We start from the raw sequence: 15,780 nt of genomic DNA on the forward strand, positions 1-15,780 counted from the left end.
ATGCTGCTAAGAACCAGGGAAACAGTGTCTCCTTTTTCCAAAACATGGCCAGAAGACAGTGGGATGGAGATAAGGCGCTTTCCTAAATCATTTAATTTCCCCTTTCTGGCTAAACTCTATGAAATACCTTTCTTTCTACCCATATTCACTAGCAAGCTTATTTTTTTCTTAGCATGAGGGATTCCAGCATTTACTTATTTTATTGAATTTTAAATTTTTTTTTTTTTTGTGGTGCTGGGGATTAGAACCCAGGGCCTTGTGCATGTGAGGCAGGCACTCTACCAACTGAGCTATATCCTCAGTCCACAATTAAAAAAAAATTTTGTTCTTTTTAGTTCTACATGACAGTAGAATGTGTTTTTGACATATCATACATACATATAGTATAACTTCCCATTTCTGTGTTTGTACCTGATATAGAGTTACACTGGTGGTGTATTCATATATGAACATATATGAACATGTCTGCTTCATTCTACTGTCCTTCCTATTCATATCAACCCTCCTTTTCCTCCACTCCGTCCTGTCCAACTGGTAACCACCCACCATTGTGAGTCAACACCATTCACATATCAGACAAAACATTTGACTTTTGGTTTTTGGGATTGGTTTGTCACTTAGCATGACAGTCTCCATTCATTTAACAGCAAATACCATAATTTCATTCTTCTTTATGGCTGAGTAATATTCCATTGTGTATATGCACCACATTTTCTTTATTCATTCATCTGTCAAAGGGCACCTAGGTTGGTTCCATAGCTTAGCTATTGTGAATTGAGTTGCTATAAACATTGATATGGCCACCTTAATATGCTGATTTTAAGTCCTTTGGGTATATGAGGAGTGGGATAACTGGGTCAAAGGTGGTTCCATTTTAAGTTTTTTGAGGACTCTCTATACTGCTTTCCAGAGTAGTTGCACCAATTTGAAGTTCCACCAGCAATGTATGAATGTCCTCCACATCCTCATGGATATTTATTGTTACATTACTTGTAAATTGTAGCATTTACTTAATTTAAATTAGACTGACTAAGAAAAGTTTATGGTAACTAAGATTCTTATATATAGCTGAGAACTGTGGAAAAGCAAAAGGACCCAAAGATAAACATCAGCAACTTATTTTAAGCTTTGTAAATTCTTGAACTTTTTTTTACATTTCTTTTTAAAAATATATATTTTTAGTTGTCGATGGACCTTTATTTTATTTATTTACATGCCGTTGCTGAGAATCAAACCCAGTGCCTCACACATGCTAGGTGAGTGCTATACCACTGAGCCATGACTCCAGCCCCAATTCCTGGACTTTTGATTCTTAGACCACTAGAGAGGAAGAAGATGATGATGATTACTGCTCTACAGTACAGGCAAATGAGTTTCCAAAAATGGAAATGATTATAGTCTTAAATCATTCAGCCATGAGGAAAATGGGACTCGAACTCAAATAGCATGTTTTATCCATTATATGATGACCTTGTAAAAGCAGCTTATATTATGAATCTGCTGAAATCTTGCTCTTTAGGGTATTGGTAGTGCTGAATATTTGAGAATTTGGGGCTTATACTTCACAAAGCTGGAATGCTGGTGTACACCTTGACCCTGGAGTGCTCAGCCTTGACTCCCCTTTTTAGAACGGATTTATATCTATTTACCTATAATATTGTGTTTAAGAGTGCAGAATCTTGAGCCTGATGACTAACTCTGCCACTAGTTGCTGACCTGGGACAGTTGCTGTGTTTCTCCTCACCTCCTTTTCCTGTACTATAAAATGGAGATGATAATAGCATCCACCTCCTAGGGTAGTTATGAAGATTAAAAGAGTTTATGGAAAATTCTATATCAATGTTAGTATCATTCATCAGTTTGCTACATGCTTTCATAAATGCCCTATACATGTATCTATCTATAATGTGCCTTTCTAATCAGAGGTTTAGTGAAGAAAAGTCTTGCTTCATCCCCAGAGATTAAGGAACTAGTATACTCCTTTTATGAAATAACTTGCCTATAGTGGAGGCTTATAAACACCTCTACCTCGAAATGTGCTGAAAGTAGTCCAGATCTTTCTGGTTTAAAATTTCACAAATGTTTCTAGTCACCTCCTCTCTAGCTCATTTATCTCAGAGAGCACAGCCTGGGAAAGGAATGAACAACCAATTCCCATAAAACTCAGATGAGAGTCAAAACTAGTTCTGAGGAACTGCAAAATTTACCTCTTGTCGACTGAAGTTTTAGGTCACTATGCGTATGTCCTCTGCACGAAGCCCAGGAAGCTATGTGTATAGAATTGGGGCGAAAACCCTAAAAGCCCTGGGTACTAAACAGTTCCTCAGCAGATTTTCTTAGGCGCTGTCCCTCCAAGGTTGCCAGGTTAAGCCCGGTCGACGGGTCTCTACTCCTAGGCAGACAAAAAGCGAGACGCTTCACTAGGTGATCTAGGTCGGGAGGAAGGAAGCAAGACTAAAGCAAGTAAAATTTGGTACAGAAGAAAAAGCTTGCAGCAGACGACCAGGTGGAAGCCTACAGCCTCCGCTTTTCCCGGTCCTGCCCCGCCCCGAGTCCCGCCCAGTCCTCGGCCCCGCCCAGCCCTCGGTCCCGCCCGTTCAGTTCCAGGCCCCGCCCAGGTCCCTTCGCGCCTGACCTTGGCGGAGCATCTGCAACCGGACTTGGTCCTCGAAGCGCTTGCGCATTTCTTAAGGCGTCTTGGCATTGCCTTAATCTAAATAGAGGGAACAGGGAAGCTCGTACTTCCTACGAACTCCGACCCAGCAGCCTTTTATGCTATTTTAGAGCTGGATTTGCCTTTCATCGTCCTAAGAACCCGACTTCTGTTCCCCTAATGTCGTTTAAGAAAGCATGTTTTAAGTTAGGCACTCTCCAGGCAGCCCGCCTCTTGGAGCAGGGTCCTTCCCCTAGAGCCTTGGGAGCGCAACAGGGGAGGCGGGGTCCTTCTCTGGGGCGGTCGCGCAGGCAGCAGCTGCGGAAAGCCGGACGCGGAGCATCATGTATTACAAGTTTAGTGGATTCACGCAGAAGTTGACTGGAGCTTGGGCTTCGGAAGCCTACAGCCCGCAGGTAGGGGTCGCGCAGCAACGACTCAGACAGGAGAAATGGCGGCTCCGGTCCCCAGGACAGGCGGTCGCCTTGAGGACTTCTCACCGGTCGGATCGGTTCAGTTCATTCGCACCTCCCCACACCTTCCCACGCTGACTTGCAGTGGTCACTGAGGCTCATCTTGTGTGAGTGCTCTTCCTTCAGGCGGGCTTGGCCCTGCGCAGACACACTGCAGGGGTCAAGGTGACCCTCGGGGTCGTTGCCTGTTTAAGATGGGTGACTAGGGAAGCCAATAGGACCAGAATGTAACCCTCCTGCATTGGAGGTTCGGCCCTCTTGCTCTTTTGGAGAAGTCTGTCTTTCGGCCTTCCCGACTTCATTTTGTTACTCCTTGCCCCAGCCCCAGAGGCTTCCTCCGACCAGCCGCAGACGGGAGGATGGGGATGACTGCACCCAGCAAAGCCACGGGGCGGGAGGGTTCGTATGATTCGGATCATTGGGAGACAGCCGGCTCCTTCAAGGGCTTGGGTAGCCTGGGAATTTCCACGCAGCGAAGTTCCATTTCTCCACTGTGAAGTGGTTGACGGTGCACTGTTTCGGTTGTTTGCACAGTACCCATTTCTCTCACATTCTACAGCTTGAGATGAAGAATTTTTGAGTTCCGTACACGTTTGGGCTCCAGTACTAATTTTACTGCTTTAGTTGTGTGACCTTGGCCGAGTTGCTTAATTTATTTTGCGCTCAATTTTATCCCGCCTGTAGTGCAGATTGAATGAAATGTGTCAAGTGACAGGCGCTTTTGGCAGGTAGTTCTCCAGAAGCTGAATCTGAGATAACTGGAATAGTAGGGGCACAGATGGGGGTAACGAATTTTTTTTATAATTGTGCTTCTTGGCCTTTTTTTTTTTTTTTAGGTGAGGCACTGCATCTTGCTCAAGGGAACAATGTTTAAGAACGATTCCAATCTGGGATGGGGTTGTAGGTCAGTGGTATAGCACTTGCCTAGCATGTGTGAGGCCCTGGGTTCGATTCTCAGCACCACATATAAATAAAGGTCCCTTGACAACTAAAAAAAAAAAAAAGAATGATTTTGATCTAAGATTAGATGTGCTGTTAGGGTAAGGAGGGCAAGAAGGTGGTGGGGTTTTGTTTGTTTTTTAAGGGAAATGGAATTGGGAGGAAGAGTTCAGGGTTTGTAAGTGTTGAGCTTGTGGTGATATTTCATTTCTGATAGCAGTTGGATTTATGAATATGGCGTTTAATAGGAAAAATCCCACAGGTGGTGGTCGACTGTGGTGGAGAGATCAGCCAGGAAGTACATAGGGAGGATAGGTGGGACCATGATTCGATTATTGAAATATGAAGGGAGAGGAGGAAAATTTATCCAAAGCATAGTCCAGGATGAGGAGGGGAGTCAGTGTAGTGTCGCTGAAACTTAGTTGGTAATGAGTTGTAAAGAAAGAATTGTTAGTAGTGTTATGGTGAATAATTTTGCAAAATATATTGGAAAGTGGCCATTTGTATCCTGTCTGCTATTTGTCAGTTCACAGTTTAGTTTGATAAGTTTTGACATTGTGTAATCCATCCCTATGAAGTTCCCTCATACTCTCTCCCTGTCAATCCCTGTCCATCTTCTTATTCTGATTTTTATCATTGTAGATAGTTTTGTCAATTTTTGAGCCTTATGTAAATGGAACCATGCAGTATGTACTCTTCTCTGTAAGTCTTATTTTAAAAACATTTTTGAGTTAGCCATGATACCCATATTAGTATTTCATTGTATGGCTATATCACAGTTTATCCATTCCAGTGCTTGTAGATTTTTTTTTTTTTTTTTTTTTTTTTTTTTTTTGGGTGTGCTGGGGATTGAACCCAGGGTACTTTACCACTGAGCTAGATCTTCATCCCTTTTTATTTTTTATTTTGGGACAGGGTCTCGCCAAGTTGCCCAGGCTGACCTCAAACTTCATCCTCTTGCCTCAGTCTCCTAGTAACCACTGCACATGGTTTAGATGTTTTTGGTTTTTTTGTTTTGTTTTGTTTTGTTTTTGTACTGGGGATTGAACCAAGGGATGCTCTGGGATGCTCTACCACTGAGCCACATCTCCAGCGGCCCCCTCCCCTTTTTTTAAAAAATATTTTTTTTACTTGTCGATGAACCTATATTTTTCTATTTCTTTCTTTCTTTCTCTCTCTCTCTCTCTCTCGTTCCCTCTCTCCCTCTCTTTCTTGTGCTGAGAATTGAACTCAGTGCCTCACACATGCTAGGTGTGCACTCTACCTCTGAGCTACAACTCCAGCCCCTCCAGCCCTGTTTATTTTTAATTTTGAGACAGGGTCTTACTGAGTTGCTCAGGGACTTGCTAAATTGCTTAGGCTGGCCTCAAACTTGCAATCTCTTGCCTCTGTGTCCGGAGTTGCTGGGGTTACAGGCATGCACCATCATGCCTGGCTCACATATTCTTTTAATAGCGCTCTCTCTATTAAATCTGAGTTTTAACTCCGTTAAATCGAAGTTTTGATGCCTCGTAAGGAAGTAAAATTTCTGGCTAAAACTGGCATAGCAGAGATTACCTTAAGATACGTTTGTTATAGATAGGGCTTTCAGATTTATGGCGCCTCTTGAATAGTGTTTCACTTGAGAATTTGAACTTCTTTAGTTACTTAAAGATTTCTTAAGCTACACTGAAAGAAAGGAGCAATATTGTGTACACTTTATGAACTGTAGATTTCAGAGTGATTGTGACAGGTGCTGTCCTGTCTTTGTGTGGGGTATGTGTGTGTGTGTATGTGAGAGAGAGAGAGACACACACACACCTGGCAAATAGGTGCTCTGATGTTGCTAATTAGGAGGAGTACTTCAACTTGTCCTTTTTTGAAAACACTAGCACACTATAAAATGAAGATATTTGCAATGTTGTTATTATGTGAAGTGAATAACCTAACATGGATTAAATAACCTGATATGGAAAAGCTGGTTCTGTAACAATAGCACAGAGATTTGTAAGTCAACTTGATGGCAAGTAGTTGTTGCAAGGGTATTTTCCAGTGGTTGTTGAAAAGCGTTTTCCTTACCTTTCCATGTCCTGTGCCAAAAATAAATTCAGGCCAATAAGCACATGAAAAGAGTCTTAACATCATTAGTCACGAGGAAACAGCAAATCAAAACCACAATGAAATGCCACTCGACATCTACCAGAATATCTATAATCAGAGAGGCAGACAGTAGCAAGAAGTGTGGGTGAGGCGATAGAGAAACTGGAACCCTGTGACCCTGCTAGTGAGAATGTAAAATGGTGCAGCCTCTTTGGGACACAGTTTAGCAGTTTTTTAAAAGGGCAACATAATTTTACTGTTTGGCCTGGTTAGGATGGCGAATGATATTCTAGCTAAAGAGAACTGTAAAAGGAAGGAGTGGAGAATCATTGAGTAGGTAAGCTTGGCTGTGGAGGCTAGAGGTAATTACGAAGGGGCTAGGGTTAGAAAGCAACTTAATGCAGAAACTTACAGTAGTTTGCCCTTGTTGGTGAGAGAGCTGTTGGAGGTGAGGAAAGAGAACTCCAAGACCACGGGAATGGGAGCATGCTGGTGCTTTCAACAGGGAGCTCCTGAGTGGGTTGGCCAGTGAATTTTGGACATGCTGAGTGTGGTATCAGAGGGACATGAAGGCTTTTTTTTGAAATGAATTGACTTGGTCTGGGGGAAGTAGTTCAATCCTCAGCACCATGAAAAGGAAAAAGAAAGTGAGGCCTTGCAAACTGAAACTGGTTCTAGTTCTAAATCAGTGAAAGGTTCACAGATTTCTAACATTTAAAAATTTGGGCTGGGCGCAGTGGCGCACGCCTGTAATCCTAGTGGCTCAGGAGACTGAGGCAGGAGGATCAAGAGTTCAAAGCCGACCTCAGCAAAAGTAAGGTACTAAGTAACTCAGACCCTGTCTCTAAATAAAATACAAAAATAGGGCTGGGGATGTGGCTCAGTGGTCAAGTACCCCTGAGTTCAATCCCTGTTACCCGCACCCCCAAAATGGGATAATTCTTTTATTTCTCCACCCTCCTCTCCAAATCTAAAAAGTAGAAGGAAAAAAATGTTGGTTCAATCAACTTTTGGGGAAAAAATAGCATGTTTACTTTCTCTTTAAAAATTTGGAGCCATTAGGGACTAGGATAGCTCAGTGGTAGAATGCTTGTTTAGCATGTTTGAAGTCCTGCGTTTAGGACCTAGCAACCCCCCTGCCATTTGTTTTCCCTTTTTGGAGCAGATAAATAGACTAGGAAGAACTCAATTATTATACATGGCCCTTAATCAATTTTGGAGGTAGGGATTATGTAAACAGCTGAGAGATTCAGTGAAGTAAAGTCTGTGATTTCTACTTGATTTATGGTCCACTTATTTTAAGAACAGCTTTCAGTTGTTTTCTCCTTGCTGTGGGAGGTGTGGAGGCTCTGCCAAGCACTGATGAACATGACTTTGGTTTATTTAAGTCTGGTAAAGCTATAGCCTTCCTTAGCTGACTTACACATTTAACACGTATTTACTGGCTGTTGCTTTTCTAAGTCTTGGGAATAGAAGCAATGAACAACACATGCCAGAATCTCATCTCGGGGCTTTCATTGTAATAGGGGGAGACACAGTAAACAAAGTAGAACATAGTATGTTTGGTGGTGGCAAGTCCTGTGGAGAAAAATAAAGCATGAAATGGTAGATTGTTCTCAGAGTAAGGGAAGAGGGCATACAATTTTAAAAAGGGTAATGAGGAAAGGTGACATAGGGTCAAAGACCTGAAGAAGGTGAGGGTACAAACCATATGGACACCTGGAGAAGACCATTCTATGTAGAAGGAACATACTGGGTGTCTAGGAGTTTTTTTTTTTTTTGGGGGGTGGGGGTTTGGGTGCTGGGGATTGAACTCAGGGCCTTGTGCTTACAAGGCAAGCACTCTACCAACTGAGCTGTCTCCCCAGCCCCAGGAGTTTTTTTGTTTAATTTTTTAAGTTGTAGATGGACACATACCTTTATTTTTTATGGGGTGCTAAAGATTGAACCCAGTGCCTAACATGTGCTAGGCAAGCACTTTGCCACTGGGCTACAACCCCAGTCCAAGTATAAAGTTATTCAAATAAGCATATGTAAGAAGATTGGACAGAATATACAATAATTGATAGGATGAGATGAAATTATAGGTAACTTTAAAATTCTGTATTCTGAATTTTTCTAATATTATAAATGGAAATATTGAATTAAAGCTGTTAATATGGTTGATACTCCTGTTTTTAGATGGTACTGTCCAAAAACTTTTTTGTAGTTTTGAGTCACTGGATGGGTGAACAAACACAGTTAGGTATATAGTACCTTCTAAAAATGCTCTCACGAGTCCTGTTCAAACATGAATTTGCTTTTCGGAGATGCTTGGTTGAAAGTACTTTTAAACTTGTACATTCAAGGTGGAATAATCATTAGGAGACAATACAGTGAGCTCACAGAATGATAGAAAGGAGGATCTAATATTCTCCAGTTAAAATAGAGCCTTGTTATCACAGTAGCAGGGCCTCTTTTTTCTTTTCTGATTCCTTCTGAGTCCCTGTCTCCACTTGAGTGTTACACACTAAATGTAGGGCCACACCTACATTATAGACCAAAATGGATTGTGGTTTTTAAGCAATAGCTGATGGAAATATGGGGTATGAGTAGTGGAAATCTAGAAAGCCAGGGCCCTCTGCACTTTATAGAGGCTCAAGTTTCAAAACTTGGCCCTTCATTTTTATACATAAGCGATGAATCTTCAGAAAGAGAAATTAGGAAAACTACCCCATTCACAATAGCTTCGAAAAAAATAAAGTATTTGGGAATCAATCTCACAAAAGAGGTGAAAGACCTCTACAATGAGAACTACAGAACACTAAAGAAAGAAATTCAAGAAAACCTTAGAAGATGGAAAGATCTCCCATGTTCTTGGATAGGAAGAATTAATATTGTCAAAATGGCCATACTACCAAAAGTGCTATACAGATTCAATGCAATTCCAATTAAAATCCCAATGATGTACCTTACAGAAATAGAGCAAGCAATTATGAAATTCATCTGGAAGAATAAAAAACCCAGAATAGCTAAAGCAATCCTTGGCAGAAAGAGTGAAGCAGGGGGTATCGCAATACCAGATCTTCAACTCTACTACAAAGCAATAGTAACAAAAACGGCATGGTATTGGTACCAAAATAGAAAGGTGGATCAATGGTACAGAATAGAGAACGCGGACACAAACCCAAATAAATACAATTTTCTCATAGTAGACAAAGGGGCCAAAAATATGCAATGGAGATAAGATAGCCTCTTCAACAAATGGTGCTGGGAGAATTGGAAATCCATATGCAACAGAATGAAACTAAACCCATATCTCTCACCATGCAAAAATCAAAGTGGATTAAGGATCTCGGAATCAGACCAGAGACCTTGCATCTTATAGAAGAAAAAGTAGGTCCAGAGCTTCAACATGTCGGCTTAGGACCAGACTTCCTCAACAGGACTCCCATAGCACAAGAAATAAAAGCAAGAATTAATAACTGGGATAGATTCAAACTAAAAAGCTTTCTCTCAGCAAAGGAAACTATCAGCAATGCGAAGAAAGAGCCTACAGAGTGGGAGAAAATCTTTGCCAATCATACTTCAGATAGAGCGCTAATCTCCAGAATCTATAAAGAACTCAAAAAACTCTACACCAAGAATGTAAATAATCCAATTGACAAATGGGCTAAAGAAATGAATAGACACTTCACAGAAGAAGATCTACAAGCAATCAACAAACATATGGAAAAATGTTCAACATCTCTAGTAATAAGAGAAATGTAAATCAAAACCACCCTAAGATTCCATCTCACCCCAATTAGAATGGCAATTATCAAGAATACAAGCAACAACAGGTGTTGGCGAGGATGTGGGGAGAAAGGTACGCTCTTACATTGCTGGTGGGGCTGCAAATTAGTGCAGCCACTCTGGAAAGCAGTGTGGAGATTCCTTAGAAAACTTGGAATGGAACCACCATTTGACCCAGCTATCCCACTCCTTGGCCTATACCCAAAGGACTTAAAATCAGCATATTACAGAGATACAGCCACATCAATGTTCATAGCTGCTCAGTTCACAATAGCCAGATTGTGGAACCAACCTAGGTGTCCTTCAGTTGATGAATGGATAAAGAAACTGTGGTATATATATACAATGGAATATTACTCAGCCATAAAGAATGATAAAATTATGGCATTTGCAGGCAAATGGATGAAACTGGAGAATATCATGCTAAGTGAGATAAGCCAATCTCAAAAAAACAAAGGAAGAATGTTATCGCTAATAAGTGGATGATGACACATAATGGGGGGTGGGAAGGGTTAGTGTTGGGGTTGGAGTTGGGTTTAGGGAGGGGGGCAGGAATGGAGGAAGGAAGGACTGTATAGAGGGAGGGGAGGGGTGGGAGGGGTGGGGGGAAGGGAAAAAATAACAGAATGAATCAAACAACATTACCCTATGTAAATTTATGATTACACAAATGGTATGCCTTTACGCCATGTACAGACAGAGAAACATGTATCCCATTTGTTTACAATTAAAAAAAAAAAAACTTGGCCCTTGATTTTCATTTTGTGACCTCCGACAGGTTACCTTCTCTGATCCAGTTTTCTCCTCTATAAAATGGGAATAGGGTTTGCTGACAGGATTAAGTGAGGTAATGCTTGTGAAGTGTGGAACATAACACAGGCCAGATAGATAATTAGCTGCTATTATTCCATATCATTGATGTCCATTACTAACATACTGTGTTGGTATATTAGCTCACTCAAATGAGAGAAGGGACAGTGAGGTCCCTAATGAGATCTAACCAAATATTCATACACAGTATAAATGTTTTACTGTATGTATTTCTGGAATCTCAAATTGGATCTTCATTGTCTTTCCTACCTTACTGGTAGGGAATTCTTGACAGTTTGCTCTGGGAAAGCAGCTTAAGGTATTTTGTCTAAAGTTTGAGGACCAACTCAAGACCCGTTAATGCAGGGTTGAAGGGACCCTTTTCTTATTCCTTGTGTGTGGGTGAATGGCTGCTCCAGACAGCCTGCTCCTTGAAAGTTTTGTTCAGATGCCCAGACATAACTTTCAACTTACTGTTTTCCTCTTTTTCTCTGCAGGGATTAAGGCCTGTGGTTTCCACAGAAGCACCACCTATCATATTTGCCACACCGACTAAGCTGACCTCTAGTCCCACTTATGATTATGCTGGGAAGAACAAAGTTCCAGAGCTACAGAAGTTTTTCCAGGTGAGGGATGTCACTGAGGAACAGAGAAGCCTATGAAGTAAACAGGCTTAAAAATTCCTTCTGAAACTGTCTTAATCTAGTTTACTACCCAACCTCCTCTTTATTGAAATAGAATTCCCTTGCTTTTAGTTTGAATCATAAACTAATGGAAATTTATATAGGTGGAGACTTAACGCTTAACAAAGGACAAGGTGGTTACTGTCCTCATCAGCATTTAAACACACTCAGGCTTTCCGGTTGGATAGATAGTAGCATGCTCCTGGTCATTCATTGCATAGAGAAAGCAGTAGCTTGTGTATTTGTGTTTGTGACACATGCAGTGACTTTTGGCAATAAGTTTTAATTCTTTTTTATTTGCTTGGTAATAAAATTCAGTGAGCTGTTAATGGAACTAAAGAAGGTCCTCCTGGGTTTGCTGATGAACAGAGAGAAGCCAGAATTGAAATTTCAGATATTCTTTTTTTAAATTTTTTATTTTTTATTTGTCAATGAACCTTTATTTATTTATTTATTTGTATGTGATGCTGAGAATCAAACCCAGTACCTCACACATACTAGGCAAGTGCTCTACCACTGAGCCACAACCCCAGCCCCAGATATTCTTAAAGTTAATCTACTTACAGATAATTGAGAACTGATTATATCACAAGTGCCATGGGAGTGACAGAGCCTGCTACTGCTCTTGCTTTCCCCCTCTCAAACATATGTCCAGATTAAGACCATCTTAGAGTACTTTTGTTTTGATCAGTTTAACCCCTTTTTCTGATAAATAAGATTTGAGGGGGCATTTGGAATCTTGAGATGCAGTGGAGAAGACAGGAATGTTGGAGGCTACAAAATAGTGAATTAAACATCTTGTGGAGTCTGATTGTTAAATGGGGCCTTAACTATTTTAATATAGTTGAATACAAAATGGACTTGAACCTATAAATTGAACTGGTGTGCTCTGACTTGGTTCCCTTATGATCAGAAGCCAAACTAAATGTAGGATTACTTGGAGAGCATTTCTAGTGCCTGCTTTTTTTGTTAAGCTATTATTGCCTTTGCTTTTTAAAAAGCTCCCCAGTGTTCCTTTCCTGGTTAAGTAATATATGATAAATGCCTTTGAAATTTGGAATGTGTTATGTGCTGTTGCCTCAGACTCCATTTTGGAGAATAACTTGAGATTTTTAAGCTTTAGCTACATTTTAAAGAAAATATTAGTGTTTTAGTCAATGTTCTCATGGATTAGGGCTTTTCCATTTTTATGTTGATGGATAGTTTCACAGTAGACAAATTTGTTCTTTATTAGCATGAAATTGTAAAATCTTTTTCTTATCAACCGTGTCCTTGTTAATTTTTGCTTTCAAGAAATCTGATGGTGTGCCCATCCACCTGAAACGAGGCCTGCCTGACCAAATGCTTTACCGGACCACCATGGCACTGACTGTGGGAGGGACCATCTACTGCCTGATCGCCCTCTACATGGCTTCACAACCCAAAAACAAATAAGTTAGGCTGCAGGGGACTGGTTTGTTTTTTGGCATAAACCCTTTGAATTTTCATTGTTTCTTCTCATTTTTTTCCCCCTCACTTGGATGGTCTACTTAACATTTTCACAGGAAAGGAAAAAAAAAAAAAAAAAAAAAAAGAGAGAGAGAGAGAGATAGAAGACAGTATTTTGGTTTGTTTATGAAATGCATATGGCCTGTCAGATGTCAGGCTCATTTGACAGTTAAAACTATTGTTTAAAGAAACACTGTGCCGTGTGCTTGGGCTCCTGATTTCCCTGGAGGTTCTGGATGAAGTTTGCACACAGGCTTATTAATGCCAGTCTGTGCTGAGGGCCTCTGGGACTTGGGATTGCATATTCAAGCATGGAGTGCAGAAGCCTTTCTGGATTTGGATGTGACTGAGAATGGAAGACGAAATCCAAGGCCAGATGCATGAAATGGGGGGTTTGAGTCAGTAGTCACCTTGGGGAATTTTTCCATCTTGCAGCAAAATGTTAACAGAAATTATTTGCAGCTTGCCTGTATTCATCGGGCAGTTTGTTTCAAAGGGTTATTTGCCTCATCCCAGATCTTTAGTGAAATTTTATGTGTAATTGTTGTGTATTCCATCATGGGAACAGATAACACCTGTTTACTGTTGCACTTTAAATTCATGTCTGTCTTGTTTGTTAATGCAGCTGTGCCACAAATTCTACTTTGTTTTAAAAATGTGTACAGCTTTAAATTATGGTTTATTTTGATGATGGAATAAATACGTGAATGAAAAATTACAAGTTTTTGAAGTTCTTTTACATTAAATGACCTTTCAGAATAATTGGAGAACACTAGAGGCATCGTAATCCTAAGTCTCATTTCTTTTTTGTTTAATTAGGCACAAGGTAATCTTTACAAAATGGTTCCTCAAAGTCAAGCAATAGGAGTCTAATGGCATATTAATGATTACCATATGGCTCCTTGTAAGAAACCTGCCGTTCCTTAGTGAAATGTACCTGTAATGCACAATTCACTTAAAACACTTATTTCCTATGCTGTCAGACTTCAGACTGGTAGACTTCACTTACTGTATATTAATGCAGGTAATTAATTAACAGGTAGAATATTAGGTGATGATCTATATCTTACCATAACAAAAAACTGTGACCTCTTTTCCCAATACTGGGTATTGGACCCAGGGCTACTCTACCACTGAGCTACATGCCAGCTCTTTTTTTTATTTTGAGACAGGCTCTTGCTAAGCCTGAGGCCAACTTTGAACTTGGGATCCTTTTGATTCAGCCTCCCAGGTAGCTGGGATCACAGGTGTGTGCCCCTTGCCCAGCAACAAATCCTTTTGCAAGTTGTTTTCCGAGTCTTTGATGTTAATAAAATTGAAGGAGCCAAATGAGTTGTCATTTGATCATTGATGAGTATTTTTGACAATCACTACATAACTGAGTTTATGGTCACAGGAAATTTAACCAAATTTAAATTTCAAAATGTTATAGAGAATTTTGTCTGATCAGTAAGGGTTTCAAGTCTAAAATATTAGGGTATAATTTTGGGGGTAAAATTCTAGGTGTGAGAGTGAAATAGAAATTCAAATTCAAGAAGAAATTTCTGACCCTTCTAGTGCTGTGGTTTGAATGTCCCCACCCAAACTCATATTGACATTTAATTCTCATTGTGAAGTAATAAAGAAGATGGGAAGTTAACCTGCCTGTGGTGTTTGGAGGTGTTTGGGAAGATAAGTAGGGTTAAATGAGACTGTAGGGATGGGTCCCTAATCTAGTGGGACTGTGGCTATATTAAGAAGAGAAGGAGAGACTGAGCTAGGATGCTTTCTGGCCATGTGATGCTCCCGTACTTGGGCATCTGTAGTCCCACTAGCAAGAAAGGCCTCACTAATATGGCCACCTGATCTTGAACTTCCCGGCTTTCAGAACTGAGAGTAGAATAAGCCTTTATTCTTTATAAATTACCCAGTCTGTGGTATTCAGCTATAGAACAGAGAATGGAGTAAGACAAATATACATTTGTTTTCTATTTTATTTTTTTGTAGTACCAGCGATTGAATCCAGAGCTTCAAACAAGAGCTCTACCACTGAGCTGCATCCCCACCAGACATTTGTATTTTCAATTAGGTAAAAGTAGGTATCCATTTGCAGTGGTATTTATATCCCACTAAATACATTTATAACTGATTTAACAGTTAATATTTATTACACAACAGAAATTATATTATTTTTGCTGGGGGGTTGGTCACTGAGGATTGACCCCCGGGGCAATTTACCACTGATCTACATCCCCAGTCCTGAGCTGCTGGAATTACAGATGTGTGTCACCATGCCCAGCTCCAGAAATTATACTTATTGCAATATAAATGCAATAAGCTTAAATAGGCAAACAGGACCAGGCTCAGTGGTGTTTATCTGCAATCCCAGCTATTTTGGATGGTGATGCAGGAGTGTTGCAAGTTTGAGCCAGCCTCAGCAACTTAGCAAGACTTACAACAACAATAACAAAAAAGAACCAGGATAAAACAAAAACAAAAAAACAGGGCTGGGAATATGTTTCAGTGGTAAAGTGCTTTCCATACATGCTTGAACCCCTGGGTTCAATCGCCAGAACTGCCCACCCCCAAGAGAAAAGACAAAGAAAAGGCAAAAGCTTATAAATTTTTAATTTTTTTTTTTTGTATAAAAGAATAAGAACTATAGATAGAAGCCAGGGATGGTAGTGAATACCTGTAATCCTTTGCCTATTTAAACTTGCCATCTAAAAATTTTCCTAAGTTTTAAATAATTACAGTAAGTATGATTTCTGGAACCAGACACAGTGGCACACACCTGTAATTCCAGTGGCTTCAGAGGCTGAGGCAGGAATTCAAAACCAGCCTCAGCAACTTGGTGAGGCCCTAAGCAACTAAGCAAGACCCTCTCTAAATAAAATATAAA

General features: G+C 40.3%; 1 protein-coding gene across 1 annotated transcript; it reads left to right on the forward strand.

Moving 5' to 3' along the window:
* The first annotated feature begins 2,912 nt into the window (after positions 1-2,912).
* LOC124963329 (cytochrome c oxidase subunit 7A-related protein, mitochondrial) lies at positions 2,913-13,617 on the forward strand. Its single transcript, XM_047522992.1, has 3 exons — positions 2,913-3,069; positions 11,226-11,354; positions 12,705-13,617. Exons 1-3 carry the CDS (start codon positions 2,998-3,000, stop codon positions 12,843-12,845), a joined length of 342 nt encoding a protein of 113 aa, XP_047378948.1. The 5' UTR covers positions 2,913-2,997; the 3' UTR covers positions 12,846-13,617.
* Positions 13,618-15,780: the final 2,163 nt, after the last annotated feature.

Source organism: Sciurus carolinensis, chromosome 13 (assembly GCF_902686445.1).
Source record: "Sciurus carolinensis chromosome 13, mSciCar1.2, whole genome shotgun sequence".
In the NCBI taxonomy this organism is placed as follows: Eukaryota; Metazoa; Chordata; class Mammalia; order Rodentia; family Sciuridae; genus Sciurus; species Sciurus carolinensis.